At 39.3% G+C, this 20,088-nt stretch overlaps 1 protein-coding gene across 1 annotated transcript; it reads right to left on the bottom strand.

Moving 5' to 3' along the window:
• Nucleotides 1–3,130: 3,130 nt before the first annotated feature.
• On the bottom strand, nucleotides 3,131–3,830 carry LOC108602638 (maker225). Its single transcript, XM_017990783.2, has 2 exons — nucleotides 3,702–3,830; nucleotides 3,131–3,634 (listed from the first exon to the last, which is right to left on the bottom strand). The coding sequence occupies exons 1-2, from the start codon at nucleotides 3,763–3,765 to the stop codon at nucleotides 3,396–3,398; spliced, it is 303 nt and encodes a 100-aa protein (XP_017846272.1). The 5' UTR covers nucleotides 3,766–3,830; the 3' UTR covers nucleotides 3,131–3,395.
• Nucleotides 3,831–20,088: the final 16,258 nt, after the last annotated feature.

Genomic DNA, 20,088 nt, shown 5'->3' with positions numbered 1-20,088 from the left:
GGGCTGACCCAGACTCGCAGTGGAATGCAACGTTTTAGTTTCGTTTTTGGTTTTCGGCTTGGGCAAACATTTTGCTTGCAATTTGGTGTAAACCAAACCAAGCGACAGCTTATCGCTCTACGTCTCTTTCTCTTGCCCTCTCTTTTCACACAGACTCTTTCTTTATATTTATAAGCTTTAGCATGTCAAACGTAGCTTGACATGTTTACGTCACACGACTTTTGATTATCAATTTAACTTGATGAAATTGTAATCAATGTGCAATGACTCGACACCATAAAGTACTTTTCACTTATCACGCTTAAAAATTTAGCATTTAAATGAATTAATTGTGTTTTAAAAATACATTTAAACACTTGAGCAGCCTGCCTGCCACGTCATAAAATTGACATTTAAGCAGCTGCCAAGCACGCGTTTTCCTTTTCCTTTTTGGCCACATGGAGGCAGCAGCCCAAAGTGCCTGCTGCTGTTGCAGCTACAGTTGCAACGATAAATTCTTAATGGGTCCCGCATGCAGTGCACTGGCCAGCAAAATGGCGTATACTTTTTATTATATATATTTTTTATGCATTTCTTGCACTTTTTTCTTTTCTTTCATCATGACGCAATTTGTCTGAAATCTCAGCGAGACATGTACACACATACACATGTGCATGTGTGACTTTTAAATTATTAATTACATACCCGCTTGGTTGCCTTCGCCTGCTCTCTCTCTCTCCCTTTCTCTGCCTCTCTGCGTGTCTCTCTGGCCTCAGCGTTATTAATTTTCTTGCTGAATTGATGAAAGCTCTGTTGCCTATTGTGTGTTCTCTCTTTCATTCTCTGTCCCTTTCTATCTATCTCTCTCTGTCTCTCTTGAGTCTGGACACACCTGTCGACAAATTTATTTGTTTGGCCATTGGCTTTGAGTCGGAGCTTTTTGTTTAACAATATTTATTGCACATAAAAAATGTCTGGTGTTGATGTTGTAATTAATAAATTACCAGCATATTTTGCAACAAATTGATAACATTGTTGTTGTTGTTGTTGTTATTGCTCATTGCTGGTCTACAGCAATAAGCACATATTTTCAGACATACGAAAATAACTTCGGCTCTAAAATGCCATACAAATTCAAAACTTTTGCAGACTAAAATACTTCATCCTTGATATCACACACACACACACACACACACACGAGACGTGGAGAATTTAATTAATTTGTATGCAGCTTGGCTAATTGGTTTCAACAGTTGCTGTGGCATGTGTAAACCAATGCGCACCTGATACCGTTGTCATTGCCCTTGCCCTAGCCGGCTATAAGTCTTTGGTTGAGCGTAGGGCCATTGCACTGACACGCCTCTGCCTCGTCTGTCATCATTAGGCTAATTTATCATATACGAATCTTGCATGACCAAGTGGCCAAACGTCTACGCACGCATGCTTGCTTTATTCTTAATAAACACTTTAATTAGACCTAACCAAATATTAAGACGCAAACTTGGCTTGCTTACGTTGGCTTAAATACCCTAACTATATTCTATAAGAGCAGATTTTTAATTTGTGTAATACTTTGCTAATATTTAATTTGATGCTTTAAGTTGACATTTATATTTACTGGAGATAAAGTCTCCTAATCCGCAGTTACTTGGTTATTATTATCTGCCATGGCTAAGCTGAGTAGCTGTCACACTCACACAAACACAGAAATTGTGAATAAAAGTTGGTGAACTAGCAATGAGCTTTGTCTGGCTTCAATTGCCGCAGCAAATAAACAATGTTTTTTTTTTAAATATATAGCTTACTTATAGTGTGTTATTACATTATGCTGAACCATTAATTAAATTTGCAAACGCTGACGCGATTATTGTATATCATGAGTGCCCACCTGCCACCCCACAGATCCACGCCCACTTGGTGAGGGAACGAGGCGCGTAATGAATACAGACAATTAATTGTTGCGTTGTATTTTCATTTGGCGCTTTCAACATTTCATCTGCAGTTGTCAGCCAACTTTTGTCAGCAAAGCAGTCGCAGACGCAGACGCAGTCTCCCGCTCTAGCCCCGCGCCTCTTCTCTGCTGTCACAGCACTTGACTTGCTGCTCCATTCTTATGATAAATGAGTTGTTACATAACACGACTGCGCAAGCTGCACAACCTGCCGCCTTTTAATGTGTGTGTGTGTGTGTGTGGAAGAAGCGCACATATTTTAATCCTTTTGGGTATTAAAGGCATGCCAAGCGGCCATTCATCAGCTGCTTCCATTCGCGCTGCAGTTCGCTTTGTATTTATGCTACATAACATATATGTGTGTGTGTGTGTGTTTGTGTGTGTTTCATCCAAGCCCAAAGGCATAATGAGCCAGTTTACGCTTGCCACTCACTACCGCAATGTTGCACACCCACACAGAGATCTACTTTGGTAACATTGGCACCTTTGGGCGCCTCCCAGCGTTCTATTTGTTAAAGTTGCAACAAAGTTGCCGCTGTTGCATGTGGTGGGGTTATGTGGCAGCTCAAAAGGAAAAGTTTTTTCTGAATTGGCCAGGCTTTGGACTTGTACTGTGGTGTGCATAAATAATATTTTGTAGGCTTCGCCCGCAGGCCTTGATCTTTTCAGCGCATTTGGCCAATTATTTTTGCAGTGGTCAATCAGTCAGTCAAGCATCAAGTCGTTACCCCAAGTGGCAAGTTCAATAGCCTTCGCTATAGCTCGCGATTAAGGGGTGTTACTTTTCTAATTTATTATTTCGTTCATTTGTCAACGAAAACTTACAAGTAGTAACCCCAAATACTCTTCAATTTCAAATTCCCCCAACTAAACAGCACCCAGGGGACGCACAACTTAAGCGACATGTAACGCTTTAACTTTTGTCTGTGGCAAGGAAATTGCGATAAGCTAACAACGATTTAAAAAGTACTGAAATATGTTACAAATTATTGTTATAGTTTTGTATGAAAAGTGAGATGCTATCTCTATTCAAAATATCGAATCTGCTTTAACTTTGTATTCAAAGCCATCGTATGCGCATAGATTAATCCACAACTGTCTGAGAGGGTCATGCCAGATTGACAAACCCATGACATGTAGCTGACCCGAAATGTCAACATGCGGCCGTAGGCCAGTGTCAAAGTTGTGCCAAGTTTAACAAACTATTTGCCATTTATTTGTGTATGTGATTGGTTAAACATTAGGCGAGATAAATTAATGCAAAATGTAAACATTGTTTTTGTGTAAATGTTTCAATATGAAATTGTAAATGTTTTAACAATTTGTTTGCATGTTGTTGTTCGCCATAATTTAACTATCAATATGGAATTTTGTAGGTTGCTTCACTTCACATGCAACAGCTGAAAGATTTTGCAAGTCGAATTGTGCTTCAAAATTAAAAATTTTTGTATAGGCGATTGGCTGGCTACCAGGGCGGCAATAGTTTAATAGGTGGATACTTTTGGGGCTGTGAGCGCTCCCAATGCACAATCAGCTCATGCTGCTTGTAGTGCTGGCGACGCGCTGCTGCCACACTCGTGGTGGCAACACCCTGTTTGCAAAGCAGCTGCACGGGCAGATTCTTGACTTCCTTCAAATCAGGCTTGGGCTTGCTGGGCGGCTTGCGCACCTGATTGCCCTGTTTTTGTGGCAACAGCGCAGAGTCTATGGATATATAGTTAAAGGCTGTCAGCATATAGATACCATATCATGTGGTGTGCCCACCACTTACCCAATCGCTTTTGTTTGATTTCCGTGGGGCATTGCCAACATTTATCATGTTGACGGCGGCGCATTTTGTTTCAACAAATAATTATATACATTAACATGTACAGCTTATATATACTTCTATATACATATATCTAATACAAATACGCTTTGACATAAAATGCGTAAGTAAACACGTTTACGCTTCTCCTCGCCATTTAACGTTACAATTTCTGTCAATTGTTGCTGTTGCTGTTTGGTTGGTGTTGATGTTGTGGGGCTTGTTGTCAACGTTATTGTAGTCATTGCTCTCTCTCAAATCTAAATAGATTTGTTAGGCATCCATCAAAGTGAGCATTCTTATTATTCAAAGTACTCGTACTTACACTTGGGCGACGACATAAGAGCAATGTCCCCGTTCCCGGCTCTTCTTGGGTAAAGTGCGTGCGCTGCTCACATGTCCAAGGCGCAACGACTAAGCGTCGCTGTAGATAACAAACACACACAGACACGCGCACACACACATACCAAATCCATTAACTAAAGTGTCACTTTAGTGACAGAGATAAAATGTCATACGCAACGCACACACACACACACACACACAGAGAGATACATAGATACATTTTTTTATTTCCTTTGTTTTCTGTTTTATGTTCTTGTGCCTTGCAAGCAAAACAAACCAGACAATAGCAAATACTATAGTAAACAGATTTGGCAGTAAGTTTACACTTACAAATAACAATTCCGCCAAAACAGTCGGTTTTTAATATATATCTGTCAATTTGAACTAGCCAGATCTAGCTAGCTAGAAAAACTATAGACAATTTATTTTCAGTGTATGGTTGCACATAGCAAGAATAACAAAAGATAGCTTAAGTATCGATAGCTGGTATATCGAAAGTTTACATTTCAAACTTTGCTCTCACTTAATTTTTTGTTGTAAAGAGATTTTTCCAGTTGAAACTTTAGTAAGCAAAATAAGTGACATTGGTTTTGTTGATTATTTCTCTTACTCTATTATTAGCTTTGCTCCACTATTGTTCATATTTTTTAAACAGAGCACAAACGCCTATTTGTTCTGGGAAGCGTTTGTCAAGCCTGCCATATGCATTTGGCAGCTGAGGTAACTACCACAACTTAAGCAAAGGCGGTAAAGTGGAAAAGCACACACAGCAAAGGCGAAAAAAGAACCGCAAATGAAAAGCGTAGCAATGGTGAAACGTAAAACGATTTTCTTTTGACTTGACGCTGTATTGTCTTTGCCGACATTCTGTATGCGTCGCAAAGTACAAGTCAATATAGAAGCACAGACGCCACAGTTGCCACAAAAGCGTGCCAGACGTGCCCGTTGCCCGTGCCCCGGCTAAGCGCGTGCCTAGCTCCGAACACGAATTGCAGATAAAACTCTCAGCTCTCAGGTAAATTTCGACTGCAGCGCAGACTTACATGCATCCATATGGATCTGCATACATATAAACAATGTACATGTGTGTATTGCAAACGTAACATCGGTCTACTTTTTTGTTAAAGTTTGTGGCAAGCAATGCATGCGGTTGCATGCCAAGTTTACTAAAATTGCTTAAGTTGCTCTTTGCGAACTTGAAGCTCAGCGCAGCTCAGCTCAGTATCTGATAAACGACTAGTGCATGCGGCAAAAGCAATTTGCATAAACTGTTTAATAAATTTATAAGAATTTCCTAAATTATAATTAAAATGTGAAATAATTTTATTTCGGTTCATTGTTTTTTTCCTGATAATGTTTAATCTTCCAATCATATTTAATATCAATTCCAATGCAACGTTTTACGAGTCCTGCGGACCTATTTAACTAGCAGGTCGCACTTCATTAGAGCTTGGCGCATTTTGTAGCCGACAAAGGCGCGCATATTTTTCAAACTTTACACAGTTCAGACACTGGCAGCATAGCTCAATTATTCAAAGCAGGCTTGCCGCACAGCACATGCGGCTGATAGAGACAGAGCGGGTAGAAGCGAAAGAGAGAGGACGAGAGTAGTGCTGTGCCAACATATGGGTAGAGCCTAGACACGGGTACCCAGTTAGACGACATTGACTAATGTTGATGTGTCGTCTTTTTTTTGTGTGCTTTTTTATGCTACGCCTGATGGTTTATTTTTGATATGTGTGCGCTTGAGCTTTGCTTTGCATATGCAGCGCTGAATGTGTGTGTTCGTCTGCGTGTGTGTGTGTTGCCAGCTCGAGAGGTCGCCGTCGATATCTCTTTTGTAACAATTGCCACTGTTGTCGCTGCTGCCAATTTGGCATAGAGTCGTTTCCCGCTCTCTGTGTATGTGTGTGTGTGTGTGTGGGCTTATATTACGTATACGTATCACTGCGTTGTACGTGACAGATAATCGTAAAGGATTTGCCACGATGCTGTTATTCCTAATGACGCATGCCACTCCTTTTAGCCACATTGACTAATGATTGCCAAATGCCGTACAACATTTAAAAATTTCAAGTACAACGCGTAGGCGCTAAACACTTGTGGGCGTTGTCAGTGGCAACAGCAACACCAGCAGCAGCAGCAACAAAAGCAAACTATGGTTGCTAGGCGAATAAGTGGTGCGGTTTTGTGCCTTTGTGGTTTATTTTCAATGAAAATAATGTATATCGTGTAAATTTAATTATATGTTAATTATAAATTGTTAAGCCTGAAGTGCTAGAAAAGCTTTTAGTTACAGTTGGACTCTGCCAACAAATTATAGAAAAAGCACAAATTTCTAGCAAATGACAGGCAATTTAATTTGTTTGCATTGTAAAGTTTTCATTTTAGTTATATGTAACTTGTTTCTATTATTCTGTAATAATTTAGATAAAGCTTAAAATTTAGCGTATAAATTCATAGTTGAATTAAAGTTTAAATCAAGTATTTTGTCATGTTTACATTAGCTTTGATTTTCTGATGCAATTTGCGTTGGCCACAAAAATGAATAAACTTAGTTTAAACCATTTCGAATTGGCTGAATTATTGGCTGTAGCTCAAGTTATTTGGGCTATTCAAGACACGCAGTGTGGTGGGCGATTAGATGTTGCAAGACCACATTTAAATGATATTAATTTGATGTATAACAATGCCGCAAGGTACAAGAGCACACACGCATAGGGCCAAACTTGAATTTAATGCAACATATTTGTGGTTAGCTGATGAGCCTTGTTTTGAGCCATAAATTTACATACAATAAGTATTATGGCTAGATGACTACGCACAACAAAAACAACAATAACCAGCTCTGGTCGAGTGCAACAGCAGGCAAGAGCAGACAGAAGACCTTTTGTTGGCCGCACATTAATTAAGCCCCAGAACGAGCTATGGAACATATTGCATATTGATGTGTTCAAATATTGCGTATACGCAACGTGTGTTTTGATAAATTTCATAGTTATTGTTTGCATCAGCTAGGGCAGGTCGGTCAATGTGTGTTAAAGCTAACTAACTGATTGATCATCATATAACTAACAACATGTGTGTGTGCGTCTCTCTGTGTGTGTGATACTCCTCTTTGTTACCTTGCCGCTAATTAAGCTCAGCTGAATAGTTGTCTAGCCAATTAGTTCTAGCGCTTTTTGGTTTAAATGGCAGCTATTGAAATTTAAGCCGCGGCCCAAAGTGAAAATTGCAAGCCTTGTTCAACAACTTACACGCATGTATTTAGACGGTTTTTGTTGTTGTTGTAATGCATTTACGCTAAACAAGCTAAACACACACACACACACTCAACCATACAAATATCAATTTCGGTTTTACATGCCCAAAGCAATCTTTGGCTCACGAATATCGTAAATGCCCATTGCCGCGCTCTTAAATTGCGCTTTTCGTTGGTTTTAGTACACAGAGTGCTAAAGGAAAAGCTTCGTTGCGCTCTCTTTGCTTCGTTAGCTTCGGTTCGTGCGCTTCGGGGTGCAAGCACAGAGGCTCAGGTTGAGTTTAGTTTAGTTGGTCCTTGCATGGCACAGATTATATCTCTGGCTGTGTCGTAGCTGGCGGCTTATTTTCTCAAGTTTTGTTATACAATGCACGCTCCGGAAACTAAGGCCTAGACATAATGCATAAAGCATGTACTCTCTGTATGTTTATGTTAAGACTGGACATGCGAATGCTACAGATTATGCTGCGGGGGTATTTTTAATTCAGTTATGGCGCCTGTTAATAAAATATGCTTATCGCATTAGTTCGACAAAACTGCATAGATTGACCCAAAAAGAAAAAGAATTCACTTTAAGTGTTGGCTCATACGCAATCCTATTTTATATCATCTCTTTGCACAGACTGTTGTTGACTTGAGGTTTACTTTGATATGCAACTTGTAAATAATAAATCCACGTGACTGTGAGTCAGACTGATTTTAATACTGAGACTGTGTGACGTTCCGTAGGGCACACGAGCTGACAAGTTTTGGGTTTGATGGCACGTGAAGAGGTCACGTGGCAAGCAGCTGCTTCACACCAATTACTTGCAATTTGCATGGAACAAACACAAACCGCATGCAAATGACACAATTGCAAAGTTATCTTAAACTCTAACCCAACCCAACCCAGCCCCCTCCCTCCAGTGCTTGTCATTTCCAACTGTAATCAATGTGCAAGTTGCAAGCTGCAGCAGCCACACACAGTCCGAAAGTTTCGAGTCTATTAGGCAATGAATTAAGCTGCGCATTGAGAAGCAATTGTTTGAAAATGTCATTGCGCTCAGCTGGGGAAAAAACGAACAAAAAGAGGATAAAACCAATTGAAGTTTGAAACTGTTCATTGGCTTGGCGTGCGTTAAAAATTTTGTGGATGGAATGTGCTGCGAGTTGTCGCACTTATAAATTAATGATTTTGTCTGCAGCAAAGTTTTACTCACTGACAGAGTAGAGCGCTGACAAGCAGCTGCTAAATGAGCTTACGCTACTCATCAATGCTCTCGCTCTCGCTCTCTCTCTCTCTCTCTCTCTCTATGCCATGCTAATGAGCTTCAATTGTTGGGCAAGGGAGTTGAGCATGGGATTTGATTAGTAGCCGCTAAAGTGATTTATCTAATCGCATGCCACGAAAACGCCGAGTTGAATGACTTGTCAGCATTGCGTATGCGTAACATTAATAGATATTTTTTCCCTTAAGCTGGCAGTGTAATTAATTTGGACTGCTGTAAATGTCATTTCAATTTCGCTTGCATAATTTATAAAATGCTCAACAACATACATTTCATATGCAAACCCAGTCATGTGTGTGTGTGTGCATGCGGGTGTGTGTGTGTGTGTGTGTGTGTGTGTCATTTTCTAGTCATAAGCCAAAGTTCAACAAGTGTGTGTTGGGCGCACGGCCTCAGCTTTGGTCTCTTCAACAAATTGCAAATGAAATTTGCCGTTGACTTTGCCTGTCGGCTTGTTTTCAAAATAAACATGACAAAAGGAAAAGAAATCCTCTTGTAAACAAGCAGATAAGCCGCTTTATGCTTATATGTATTAAGGATGCATGTGTATCGCTTTAATGCGCGCCTGCCTTTCTATAAAAGCTGATTTATTCACGCATCTGCATGCACATCGACTGGTCACATACCCTTTGATTGTTAGCAGCCATCAACTCGAATCGTATTCAATATCTGCTTGAGCACGAACTGAGTTTATGCTCTATATATCAATCAATTCTTGATTTATATTTACAAGTTAATACGAGCTAGCCGCTCAGCTACAAATAGCGAGAGTCTCTACGGGCACGCTACGATATACAGATGTGTGTGTACAGAAAGGGGCGCGTTTTGCGAGTCAAGTCAAATGCAAAAATTCCAAATTGGCATTTAGTATAATAAATTAAATGGGCTGCTAGCTGAGTGTCCTTGCTGTTGCCTTGCTACACTTTGAAGTGGGGCTAGGGGGTGCGTATAAATTTTTGTTTGCAAATTATATTAAATATGCAAGACAATGCTTGCTTATAAATCCTCTAAATGAATTTCAAGCACGCAAACACAGGCGCCAATAAACAGTTACACACACACACACACACATACAGCGTCACATTATATATGTGTGTACATTTGACAACATTTATTGAGCCCACATTGTTTAGAATCTTGTGCGTCGTTAAGCACGTTGCGCTTAAAACTTGTGACACAGTCTTTATTGGAAATTAGTTAAAGCTCTGTCGTTCCCCTTCCTCTTGGACACTAAGTGGTTTAATTGTTGCTTACTTGTGCGTGTGTGTTGCAAGCTCATAATTCTGTGCGTGGGCGGCTTCGCAGCAAAATTCAAACGCATCTCACGTCTGTAGCAAGTTTCAACTTTTATTACAACGCACACACACACACACACACACTCGTGGGTGCGTGTAAGCGAAGACGACAAAACAAAATTACGCAAAATAAAACTGTAAGCAACTTTGCTGACAGCTGACAGTGTTAAGTATACGCCGCTTGGGTCAAGCGCATAACGCGGCGTATACGTAACCTTTGACAGTTCCATCGAACTGAAAGTGCAACAGAAAATAACAAAAACAGATTTTAGAATGCCTTACGCTCGATTGAGTATTTATTGGATTTCTCATTTGTGTCCTTCTTCTCGCTCTCTCTCGTGCCCTGGTAAGTTGCAAAGTTGCTCTTGGCCATTTAGGCAGCTACTTTGGACTCCTCCATTGTAATGCAAGTTCTGTGGCCAACAGTTAGCCACAGTTGATTGGTTGGCTGGTTGGCTGGCTGGCTGGCTGGGAGTAGCAACAACATTGTTTTTGCGTTTGTTGACGACTGTTTTGTTGGTTTGTTAACTAATGTTTCGTTCAAAGTTAATAGTACTCGAGCGCTCTGAGTAGACTTAAGGTTTGCCAGCTCAGGCATGCCATATGCATTGCTCTCTCGCTCTGGCTCTATTTTTTGCTCAGCGGGTAATATATGAAAGCAGTTAAGGCAATTTGTTGCCGCATGCAGCTGCCGCATGCAGCGAAATAGCTTGCAGCTGATATATGCAGCGTATACGCAACATTGCAAAATTGCGCACATAAAACACATACACATGCCTGCCATCGATTTTACATAATAAACTTAGGCGCTTATACGCGGCTAAGGCAGCCAACGTACCATCAATCAAGACACAATATAGTACCTGAGACTTTTTGTTTAGTAACTTTGGCTAAACTTTGCAGACAGGCTGCCCATCTCGTATATTAAGCCATGTGCTAATAACTTTAGCCTGACATGCTCAATTTTTAGACATTCGATAGCAACAGCAGCTGACTTCGGAACTTTAAACTGATATCAAGCCCTCTCTTATACAATTTTGAATTTGGTAGGCTCAGCTCGGCTGAGTGCAGCTGATTGTTGCACATTTACTGCACAAACTTTTACACAACATGTAAAGTTCTCTAATTACCAAAGGCATTCGATTTGCATTTTTTTGTTATTGCCCTTTCAATAGAAATAAAAATAGTTTTTAAATGCTCTGTGCACTTTAATTGATTTTCAGACTCTGTACAAAAGTAAAAGTGTGAGAATTGGTTTCATCCTCTGCAGCTGGATCAGCTGGCTTGCTAGTAACTAAATATACAGGGTTATGCACTGTCGGTGGCAAACGTCTGCGCCTTTTTTTGTACCAATTGTTTGTAGCAAAAATTGCTTCACATGCAAACTATTTGCGCTTCAATTTATAGGCGAATTTAAAAAGTAATTACACAATATTCCATTGATTAAGCGCTAGGGCCCAAAGTTGATTGTTTTTGCAGTATTTTGCGAATCGTTAGGAATCGTTTTTGCTTCAAGCTAAGTAAAGTTGGAAATTTGAATTAAACTTGAGATGCATTCGAACTCGTTCAGTTAAAAAGCAAATACATAATAAGTAAGTATTTGCTAAGCTTAATCATTTCTCTGTTTACATGCACTACAGATGTCAAATATTTTTGACAAATTACTTGCAGTTTGTGCATGTGTGCGTGTGTGTGTTGCGCTGGCAAACTTCATTCAAAATTTTGCAGTTGGTACTTATGAAATACGCACATATGGCAAATACGCATTGCAAACAATGAGGGAGGAAATTGTGAGCACACTTGCCACACTGTGTTTATCTTTGTCGGGAGAGAGCCAGATAGACATTTCCATTGCAAGTAAATAAATTAGAAATTCTGAGCAGCTCAGCAGAGCTCAGCTGTCCCCAAAGTTATCAAGCAAACGTTCATGTATATATGTACTATATATACATATACATATATCTATCAAGTTAGTCAATCTACTTGTTGTAATGCAAGCATAACACATGCTCATAGCCAAACAAACGAGACAAGTTTAAGATTTGTCTTTCTTTTTTAGTGAACTTCAGCAAAGTTAAGATTTATTTGCATTTATTTGCAGTGCAGTCTCTTGAGCCTTAAACAACAAGTGTATTTAAAATGCAACAAGCCGCTCACGACGCAGCTGCTCTTGTTTCTGCTTCCAAGGAGGGTTAGTCACTTATGGCGTGCTCTAATGTTAATCTATTACAAAAATAACATAAACATAGATTTTGTTGTTGTCTCTTTAAAGTTGCATCATTTTGTCAGAGGTTTTGCTGCCCTAATGCTGACATTAGGAATTTGACTGCAGCCAACAATTTGTGCTTTTAATTCATAGCTTAAACTATTGGGAGGAGACTTAAAACTGTTGAGCAGTTCCGACAATTGGTCACAAGCCTGACGTGGGAAATGCTCATAAATTTTGCTTATAAATAACCTAAGGCTGTAATATCTGGGAATCTCTCTCTCTCTCTCTCTCTCTCTCATTTTTTTTTCTTTGTGAATGTGGGAGTGGGTTTGATCGCACATCAAACAACATTCTGTGGCACTTGCGAGCAAAAAACGTGTGCAGAGAAAGAATTTGTAGGTGTCAGTGTCTCTCTTGCTCGCTCGTGAGTGATTGCTAAACAGAATAAATCTCAGCTAGTTTATTCTCACTTTTGTATAAAATTGACTACATTTTTGTGCAATAAGAAGAAGCAAAAGTTTTCAGAAAGTGCAGTGAGTGGCTCTTGGCAATTGCATTGCATTTTGTAACTCATTTTGAGCTATTAGCAAGCCGAAGACAAAGCAAATACAAGCACAGCAAGTGCAGTATATTTTGCGTTTTTTCATAAATTATTCGCGACAAATGGCGGCAACGACAAAGCGCATCCTGAGCTGAGGTAGCGCTGAAAGCGTAATAATAACATCAACAAAAGTTGGTCATGTTTTATTGCAAGTAGCTAAAAAGATGGCACACAAAACAAAGTTAAACATGCACATACATATATATGCATATATATATAGCGGATGTAGCTCGAGTTGCTTTTGTAAGTGGGTGAAAAAGAATGAAACATGCGCTTGGACAAAAGAACAAACAGAGCTGTGCGAGAAGGAAAGAAAGAGAATGGAATTAAATATTGCGCAAAGCAAATGCATTTGCAATTTGGAGTATCTAAAATAAAGTTCCTTAATAGTTAAGAATTTGTTTGGTTTGTTTGGTATTCTGATGTAATCACTTGCTGCTCAATTAGCAAACAAAGCGACAGTCGAAGCTTAAGAGCAGCTCTAAGCTGCCCAATGGGGCAGCCCAAGCCACAACAAACAAAAGTAGTATTTGTCACATTAACAGGCTGCGGCACACACACACACACGCACTGTCAGCTGTCATATTGTCAGTTTGCCATTCCAGTTCATAAAATGCTAAAGGCCACTCATGAGTTGTTGTTCTCTTTGTTGTTCTTCCTGCTGTTGTTGTTGTTGTCACACTACAAACTTGAGTCGAGTAAATTGCTACTAAATTGCAACATGTGAGTTAACTGCTTTAAGCTTACGTGACATAATTATGCATTTAGCAACAACAACAACAACAACAACAACGAGAGTAGACAGTGGCAAGTCACAAACTTGACTTGGCTGAGCCTCAGCCTGAGCTCTGAGCCTGAACCTAACTGGCATATGGCCCATACTAATACTAATACTAATACACACACATTGCTGCGACTAGCAAATGTCTGTGTGTGCGTATGCGTATGTGTGTGTGTGTGTGCTTGTTTACACATTTGCTATGAAATGCATGCGCCACGCAAAACGTGCAGACAGACGACTGCTGGACAAACAAGCAGGCTGAGATGGAGAGAAAGAGAGCGAGAGAGTGGGACAGTGGGACAGACAGATAGCGGGGTCATAAGCGCAGGCATTTCAGGGGGCGGCGAACGATGCGTGTTTCGTGCGCATAGCTGGTGCTAAATTTACATAAGTGTGTGCTTTATGTACTTCTTCAACACACACACACACATGCACACACACACACACACTCAGCAGCTGTTTGCCAGCGGAAGCAGCTTAATGAGCACACACACACACACACAGACACACGCACTGACTGTCATTTAACTTGACTGCACATGAGTCTCTGTAGGCATCATAAAACAGATTTTTATTGCACTTAAATTAACTGAAGCTACCTCGTGTGCATAGAGTTATGTTTATGCTCGCCTAAAGCACTCAATTTGGCCCTAAATCAAGGTCACCGCCTATAAATGTTTAGAGTGAACCCGCATGTGGGAAAGGCTCGACTTTCTCTGAAAATAGCAGACGAAAGTATCCTCAAGTCACTAATGTGTTTCAGATGTAGCGCTTAAAACAACTCAACCTCATCTATGTGGGCATATGTATTTCCAGTTCTCATTGTTAACAGATTGTGTGTGTTGACAATTGACACATTGACAGAATCGATTGATCATTGGCACGTGATTGAATTCAATTTGATGAAACACTTTGCCAATATGTCGTCGTCGCAGTCAGTCTCTTTTATTTTTCTTTCCCCTCTCACAAACACACACACACACAAACACACACACGCACACATATAGAAATACATATATATTTTTTAACGATGTCAAGTTGTTTTGTTTTTTGTCAGCAAACATCAAATATCAGCAATTAAAATAAATGAAGTTGCCACATGTGCTACTCCAGTTGGACTTCAAACTGATTTGTGTTGAGCAATCAATTATAATGAGTTTTGTTAGATATTGCTCTCGGGTCGACTTAGTCCTTTTTTTTTATCAAATACTATTAGAAATTGCTTTTAATCTGCATTAGTCAGGGCACATTAGTAAAGTCAACTAACGGCATTTGCTAAGGCAGCGGGGGGCGGCACGTTGGAGCGTGCGGGGGGCTAGGCAAACATTAGCTACAAATTGCAACGAATGCCATTTCTATTTGTCGAATGCAAATCAATTAAATTTCGTTAACTGCCGGCGAGTGTGTAAGCCCCCAAAAGTTTCAGCATCCTACAGTGTCAATCCGCTTAAAGGTTTTACTCATTGTTGCTGTTGTTGTTGTTGTGGCAATCAGCAAACAGACAAATGGATATTATCTTTTTATATATGCTTGTTGCCGTTGCCGTTGTTGTTGTTGTTATTGGTGGCGCATTTAGCTTTTAGCTTGTTTGTCTTAAACAGCAGACAAACTCAAACAGAGCCTAAGTAGACCAACGCACATGTCGTATACGTAATAATATGCATCAAGTGCTTAAGCGCCGAAACGCGATGAAATTAAATTGGCCACTTTAGGTAATTTAGGAGTCGCGACTTTTAAATTAGTTAAGCAATGCGCTGAAAAGTCGGCAACATATATTAATATCCACAAGTATTTGCATTGAAAATCAAATAAGTATATTCGATCTAATCGGAGTTAAATATTAAAACTAATGTTCATTACGTTGATGCTGCTTATTGTTGAGAGCGCGAAGGCTTTAGATAGTTGACTGCCTTTCTACTAATTAAGTTATGACGACTGCTAGCTCTGTTTGATATTTAGCTATTTTAAATGCTTGAATACATATTTGAATGTTATTTTAATTTTATATGCGTGGCGTTGTGTCTTAATTAAATGTAAACAGTTTGTTAGTTACACCACTTGATGTGATTCAACTTTGCATAAAACATGCATCTGCTGCATGTGTCTAAACTATGAACTGCTGTGGCTGATAATTAATGCAATGCTAACGGTAGAGACTTTTGTGCAACGCACCGCAACAGATGTTAATTGAGAAGCCAAAGTAAATCGATTTGTGGCCAGTGCAGAGCAGCAGAGCATCACAGTAGGCCAGGACACGCAGAGAGAGGCTGGCGGACAGCTTTTGTTTGTGCTGCGGCTGCTTTTAATGTTGTTTCAAGTGAAGCCAAATGCGGTTGTTAGTCAGCTGGCTGTGGCTTCGCTTTGTAGTATTTTATTTTTGTTGCGTGGCAGCATTAAATGTGGCAGCTACTACGCTCAGTCGGTGCTATGAGAAAAGGTCAAAAGTTCACACACACACACTGCTGCATATAAACTTTTGCCAGCAGCAGCAGACAAATTGGGAAATTCTCAAGCATATTAGCAAAAGTTTACTTGACGCAAGTAACGCAGTTATAAGCACATTTCAATTAAAAAACAAATCCGAGCACACTTTATTGAGTGGATTCTCATGCTCAACGTGACTTATTCAATTTTCAAAGTAGCCCATAATCTATTTTCAATTAGCTGCCAATTCCTTTAGTACATTAGACCGACCCACTCTATCAGCTCTCGCTCGCTCTCTCGTTCTGTCTTTCTGTCTGTCTGTTTGACTGTCAGTTTAGCCGCTGCGCTGTTGGGAGTTCGAACTACAAAGTTTTATACAATGTACAAAGTGCTATAAAATATTTGTGCCAAACTCTTGCCAAACACAAACTAAAAGCAAAAGCAAACAAACACACACACACACACACATGCAGACACACATGAGTAAAGAAATTAAAACATTTTCATGCCGCTTGCAGTTCTGCTCTAAGCTGTAACAGTTACAGGAAATTTACTAATTCAAAGCTGGGCGTTGTGCCTTGGCCTTTGCTTTGGCTGCAGCTTAAGCTTTAAGTCGGCTAAAGTTTAACTGGCTTGGTTTCCGTTTCCGCTGCAAATCGGGACTCTCAACTGTTGCCCCGCACACACATTTTGAAGTCCTTTAATGCCGCTGACGCTGACCAATGCGCGAGCATTTCGCTTTTCTTCTTTCTTTTTAATGCTTAATGCCTGATTGACTTTTGCTTTTCGAGTTTGTTGTTCTTTAACCAACGGGTATGTGCGGGTTACTCAAGCAGCTTGCAACACTTTAAATTTATTCATAAAAATTTGAAATATATTAAAAATGTGCAACTTTAAAGCTAAACTAAAAATAGTGTGGCAATTGCAATTTATCTTGACTATTTCCAGTTGCATTATATATTCTATATATTAAAATGTATAAAAATAATGCTTTTTATGTTCTTCACTCACCATCTAATATTTGTTTTACTTCATTGTCGCTTCCTTGAAATTGTTGCAGCCTTTTGTTTTCCATTTCTTACTTACAGAGCAATTCTAAGTGCTTTTTATGCTCTCATTTTTCTATTTTTTTTACTTGTTTTTGTGGCTGAGCATTTTGGTTATTAAACTTTAGCTTTGCCTCCAGCTTGCCACGCCCACTTGGATTGCAGCTTTGTGCAAAAATGAGGCCGCTAAGTAATGAGATCGATTTTAATGGCGCTTTATTCATTATAGGTTTTGCCGATTCTCTCTCTCTCTCTGTTCACACACAATTTCGCTCTCGGTCTCTCTTGCTTTGTTTGCTGTTTTGCTTTGCACACTTGAGCCACATTTCAACGCTTAGCTGTTGTTGTGGTTGTTGCATTAATTTGTTTATGCCAGCGGGCTAATTAATTTATAATTGCTCATGAGCAATTACTTTGTTAACATGCCTTGCCTTAAGCATGGCCACTTTGCTTTCAATTTAAATCCTATTTTAATACTCTCTGGTGCTCAGCTCAGCCCAGAGCACATTTTTCGTAATTAAGTCACGTAAATTGTAATCTGGCAAATAAATTGATTTGTTGTGCTCGAGCCAATTTGTAGTCTAGTTTTGTTAGCAACTCTCTCGCGCTCTCACAGGATGTTACGTCAAATGCAAACGCAAATATCATTTAATAGCTTTGTGAAATCTTTTCCAAGGAAATGAGTGGAAATTTGCGCCAGCCCCGCACTAACACAACTCACCATACATAAATTTAAATACATACATATATGAACATATATTTATTGTATATATTATGGCCATAAAATCATCAACACCTGACCCGAAACTTGTCGCACAAACCGAAATGCTTTTTAAATATTATCAAAGTTATTTATGGCTAGCAATTGTAATTAATTTGATTTATGCTTGTTAATTTGCACACTGCGATGTTTCGTTAAGGCATTCGCAATGTGTTCTATGCGCTCGACATTGTCCTGGAAAATATTTGCACACCAAAACTCAATTTAGTGCAAGGAATTTGATTTAAATATTAAATGCAACCCGTCTTAGGTGAGCGCCTTGACTTAAGCCACACACGCCTACAGCTGCATAGAGACAGTGGTTGACTTTGTCAAAATATCCACCAGAAACCGCATTGATTACTGAACCAATTTTCCATCGACTGTGTGTTTGTTGCTTTGCTCTCATCTGCTGGTTTGCAGTAAGCACCACAAATTTGTAATGAGTGGCAACAAAAAAAGGGAAGCACATACATTTTGTTTATATGTTTTTATTTTTATTCACATAGATATTGCATTTTTTCAGTTGCAGATTAATCACGAGCACACAAAGCACAAACAAACAAACAAACAAACAATTGCACAAAAGTTTGCACCACATAAATATTTACAATTTACGCACAAGTTGGCAATTGTTTTCGTTGTGTAATGCCATTTTGAAGGCTCCAACCTCAATTATTTTGGTGTAAAATGCTATACGCGCATACGCGCGCTGCCAACGCTGCCAACGCTGCCGCCGCTGCCGCAACGCATTTATTCAAAATTTCATTTAAATTTATAGTTGACCGACTGCATGTTGATGCTAATAAATCAGCACATTAATATTGGGCACTACACACTCACATTCATTCATTTGCAAATATATGTATATGTATTTATATACATATTTGTATGTGTTGTTGGTAAATATTTTTGCATTATAAGTGCTATGCCATTTAAAATGTTAAATTTAAATTATTTTTGCAATTTAAGCCAGCAACAACAATCAGCAGACTGATTGCTTAGCCTGCCAACTGGTCAAGTAATGTGTAAATATATACATATATATTAGAAGTGTGCAACTAAATACTAAACATCAATCAGGTTGTGTTTATGCGGGTGCTTGGCCAATGCCCCTTGAGCGTGCTCGCTAAAGTACTTTTTTGCAGTTTGCAAATATTCCAATTTTTTTATGCTATTGCTTAAACATTTTAATTTATATTCTTGTTAAACCCCAGTAGATGTATGGAAAATTTTAAAAATGTTTGAATATGCCGCCAACTACTAAACAGGGAATTTAAGGACACTATTCTTACCTCTATTATATTCAGCAACTTTTTACGCACCATCTATGAGAAATATTCTATTTATAGCATCCTGCCAGTAGGGGCGCTATTCACAAGTATATTCACGATAGATGACGCCACGTAACATTTTCTTAACAGCTCCCGCATTTTAACATAACAGCGCTCTTAACATATTCCCATTGTTTTTACACACTTTAACATTTCGTATAATAATGGAAAATGAGTGTTCAGTCCAAGTGTATGTAAGAAGAACTGTGGCACACCCGATTCATAACTATAAATTCTTGATCAGCAAGAGAAACTGAGTCGTCCCTTCGTTTGTATGAGCAACAAGCACTCAGAGTTACCAAATTTGGTATGTAGATATTACTATTCCCCAAATGCGCTTGCATTTCATATGCTACAAATGCCTAAATGTTTATAATTTTAGCAGCTGCGGCTGTGTTTGTCTTTGCCTTTGTCAAGTTTTCAATGCAATGCAACTTGTGAGCCATTGTTAACTGGTTGTTGCCAATTTGTCGCTGGCAATTGCTAGTCCACTAGCTTTGTTATTATTATTTGCTTTTGGCCAATTTACTCATTGGCTTACTACTCCACATTGTTGCTAGCCAGGCGAACATTCAAACAATTCATGTTGTTGGCATTTTCAACAAACGCGCCCAAGCCAACCCCAATAAAGTTACAAGTTGTATATGTGTGTGTGTGTGTGCTTATATTTGTTGCTCACTTCCGACAAGTGCACTTTGGCTAAAGTTGATTTTAGCCGGCTGAGACGTTGCAGCCGCCTCGATTATGCAATAGTCTTTTTTAAGCGAATTGCCGTTTTATTTCGCATTGCGCATACGCCCCTTTAAGCGCAAGCAAACGCGCGAACGACTGCGAATTATCTCTGTGCAAGCCAACATGACACAAATTCTTTATAATGTTGCAATATTTGTGTGCACGCTGCACGCAGAAAACCAGTTTTTGGTCAAAGCATCGATTGGTGTGTTTAGGCCATTATCAAATGCGGCAGCAAATTTAAAATTTTACACATGATTTCGAGTTTTTATGTGCATGTGTATTGCTGCTACC

This window comes from Drosophila busckii, chromosome 3R (assembly GCF_011750605.1).
Source record: "Drosophila busckii strain San Diego stock center, stock number 13000-0081.31 chromosome 3R, ASM1175060v1, whole genome shotgun sequence".
NCBI lineage: Eukaryota > Metazoa > Arthropoda > Insecta > Diptera > Drosophilidae > Drosophila > Drosophila busckii.
The sequence above is the reverse complement of the archived record's forward strand: the minus strand, read 5'-3'. Positions and strand labels throughout refer to the sequence as shown.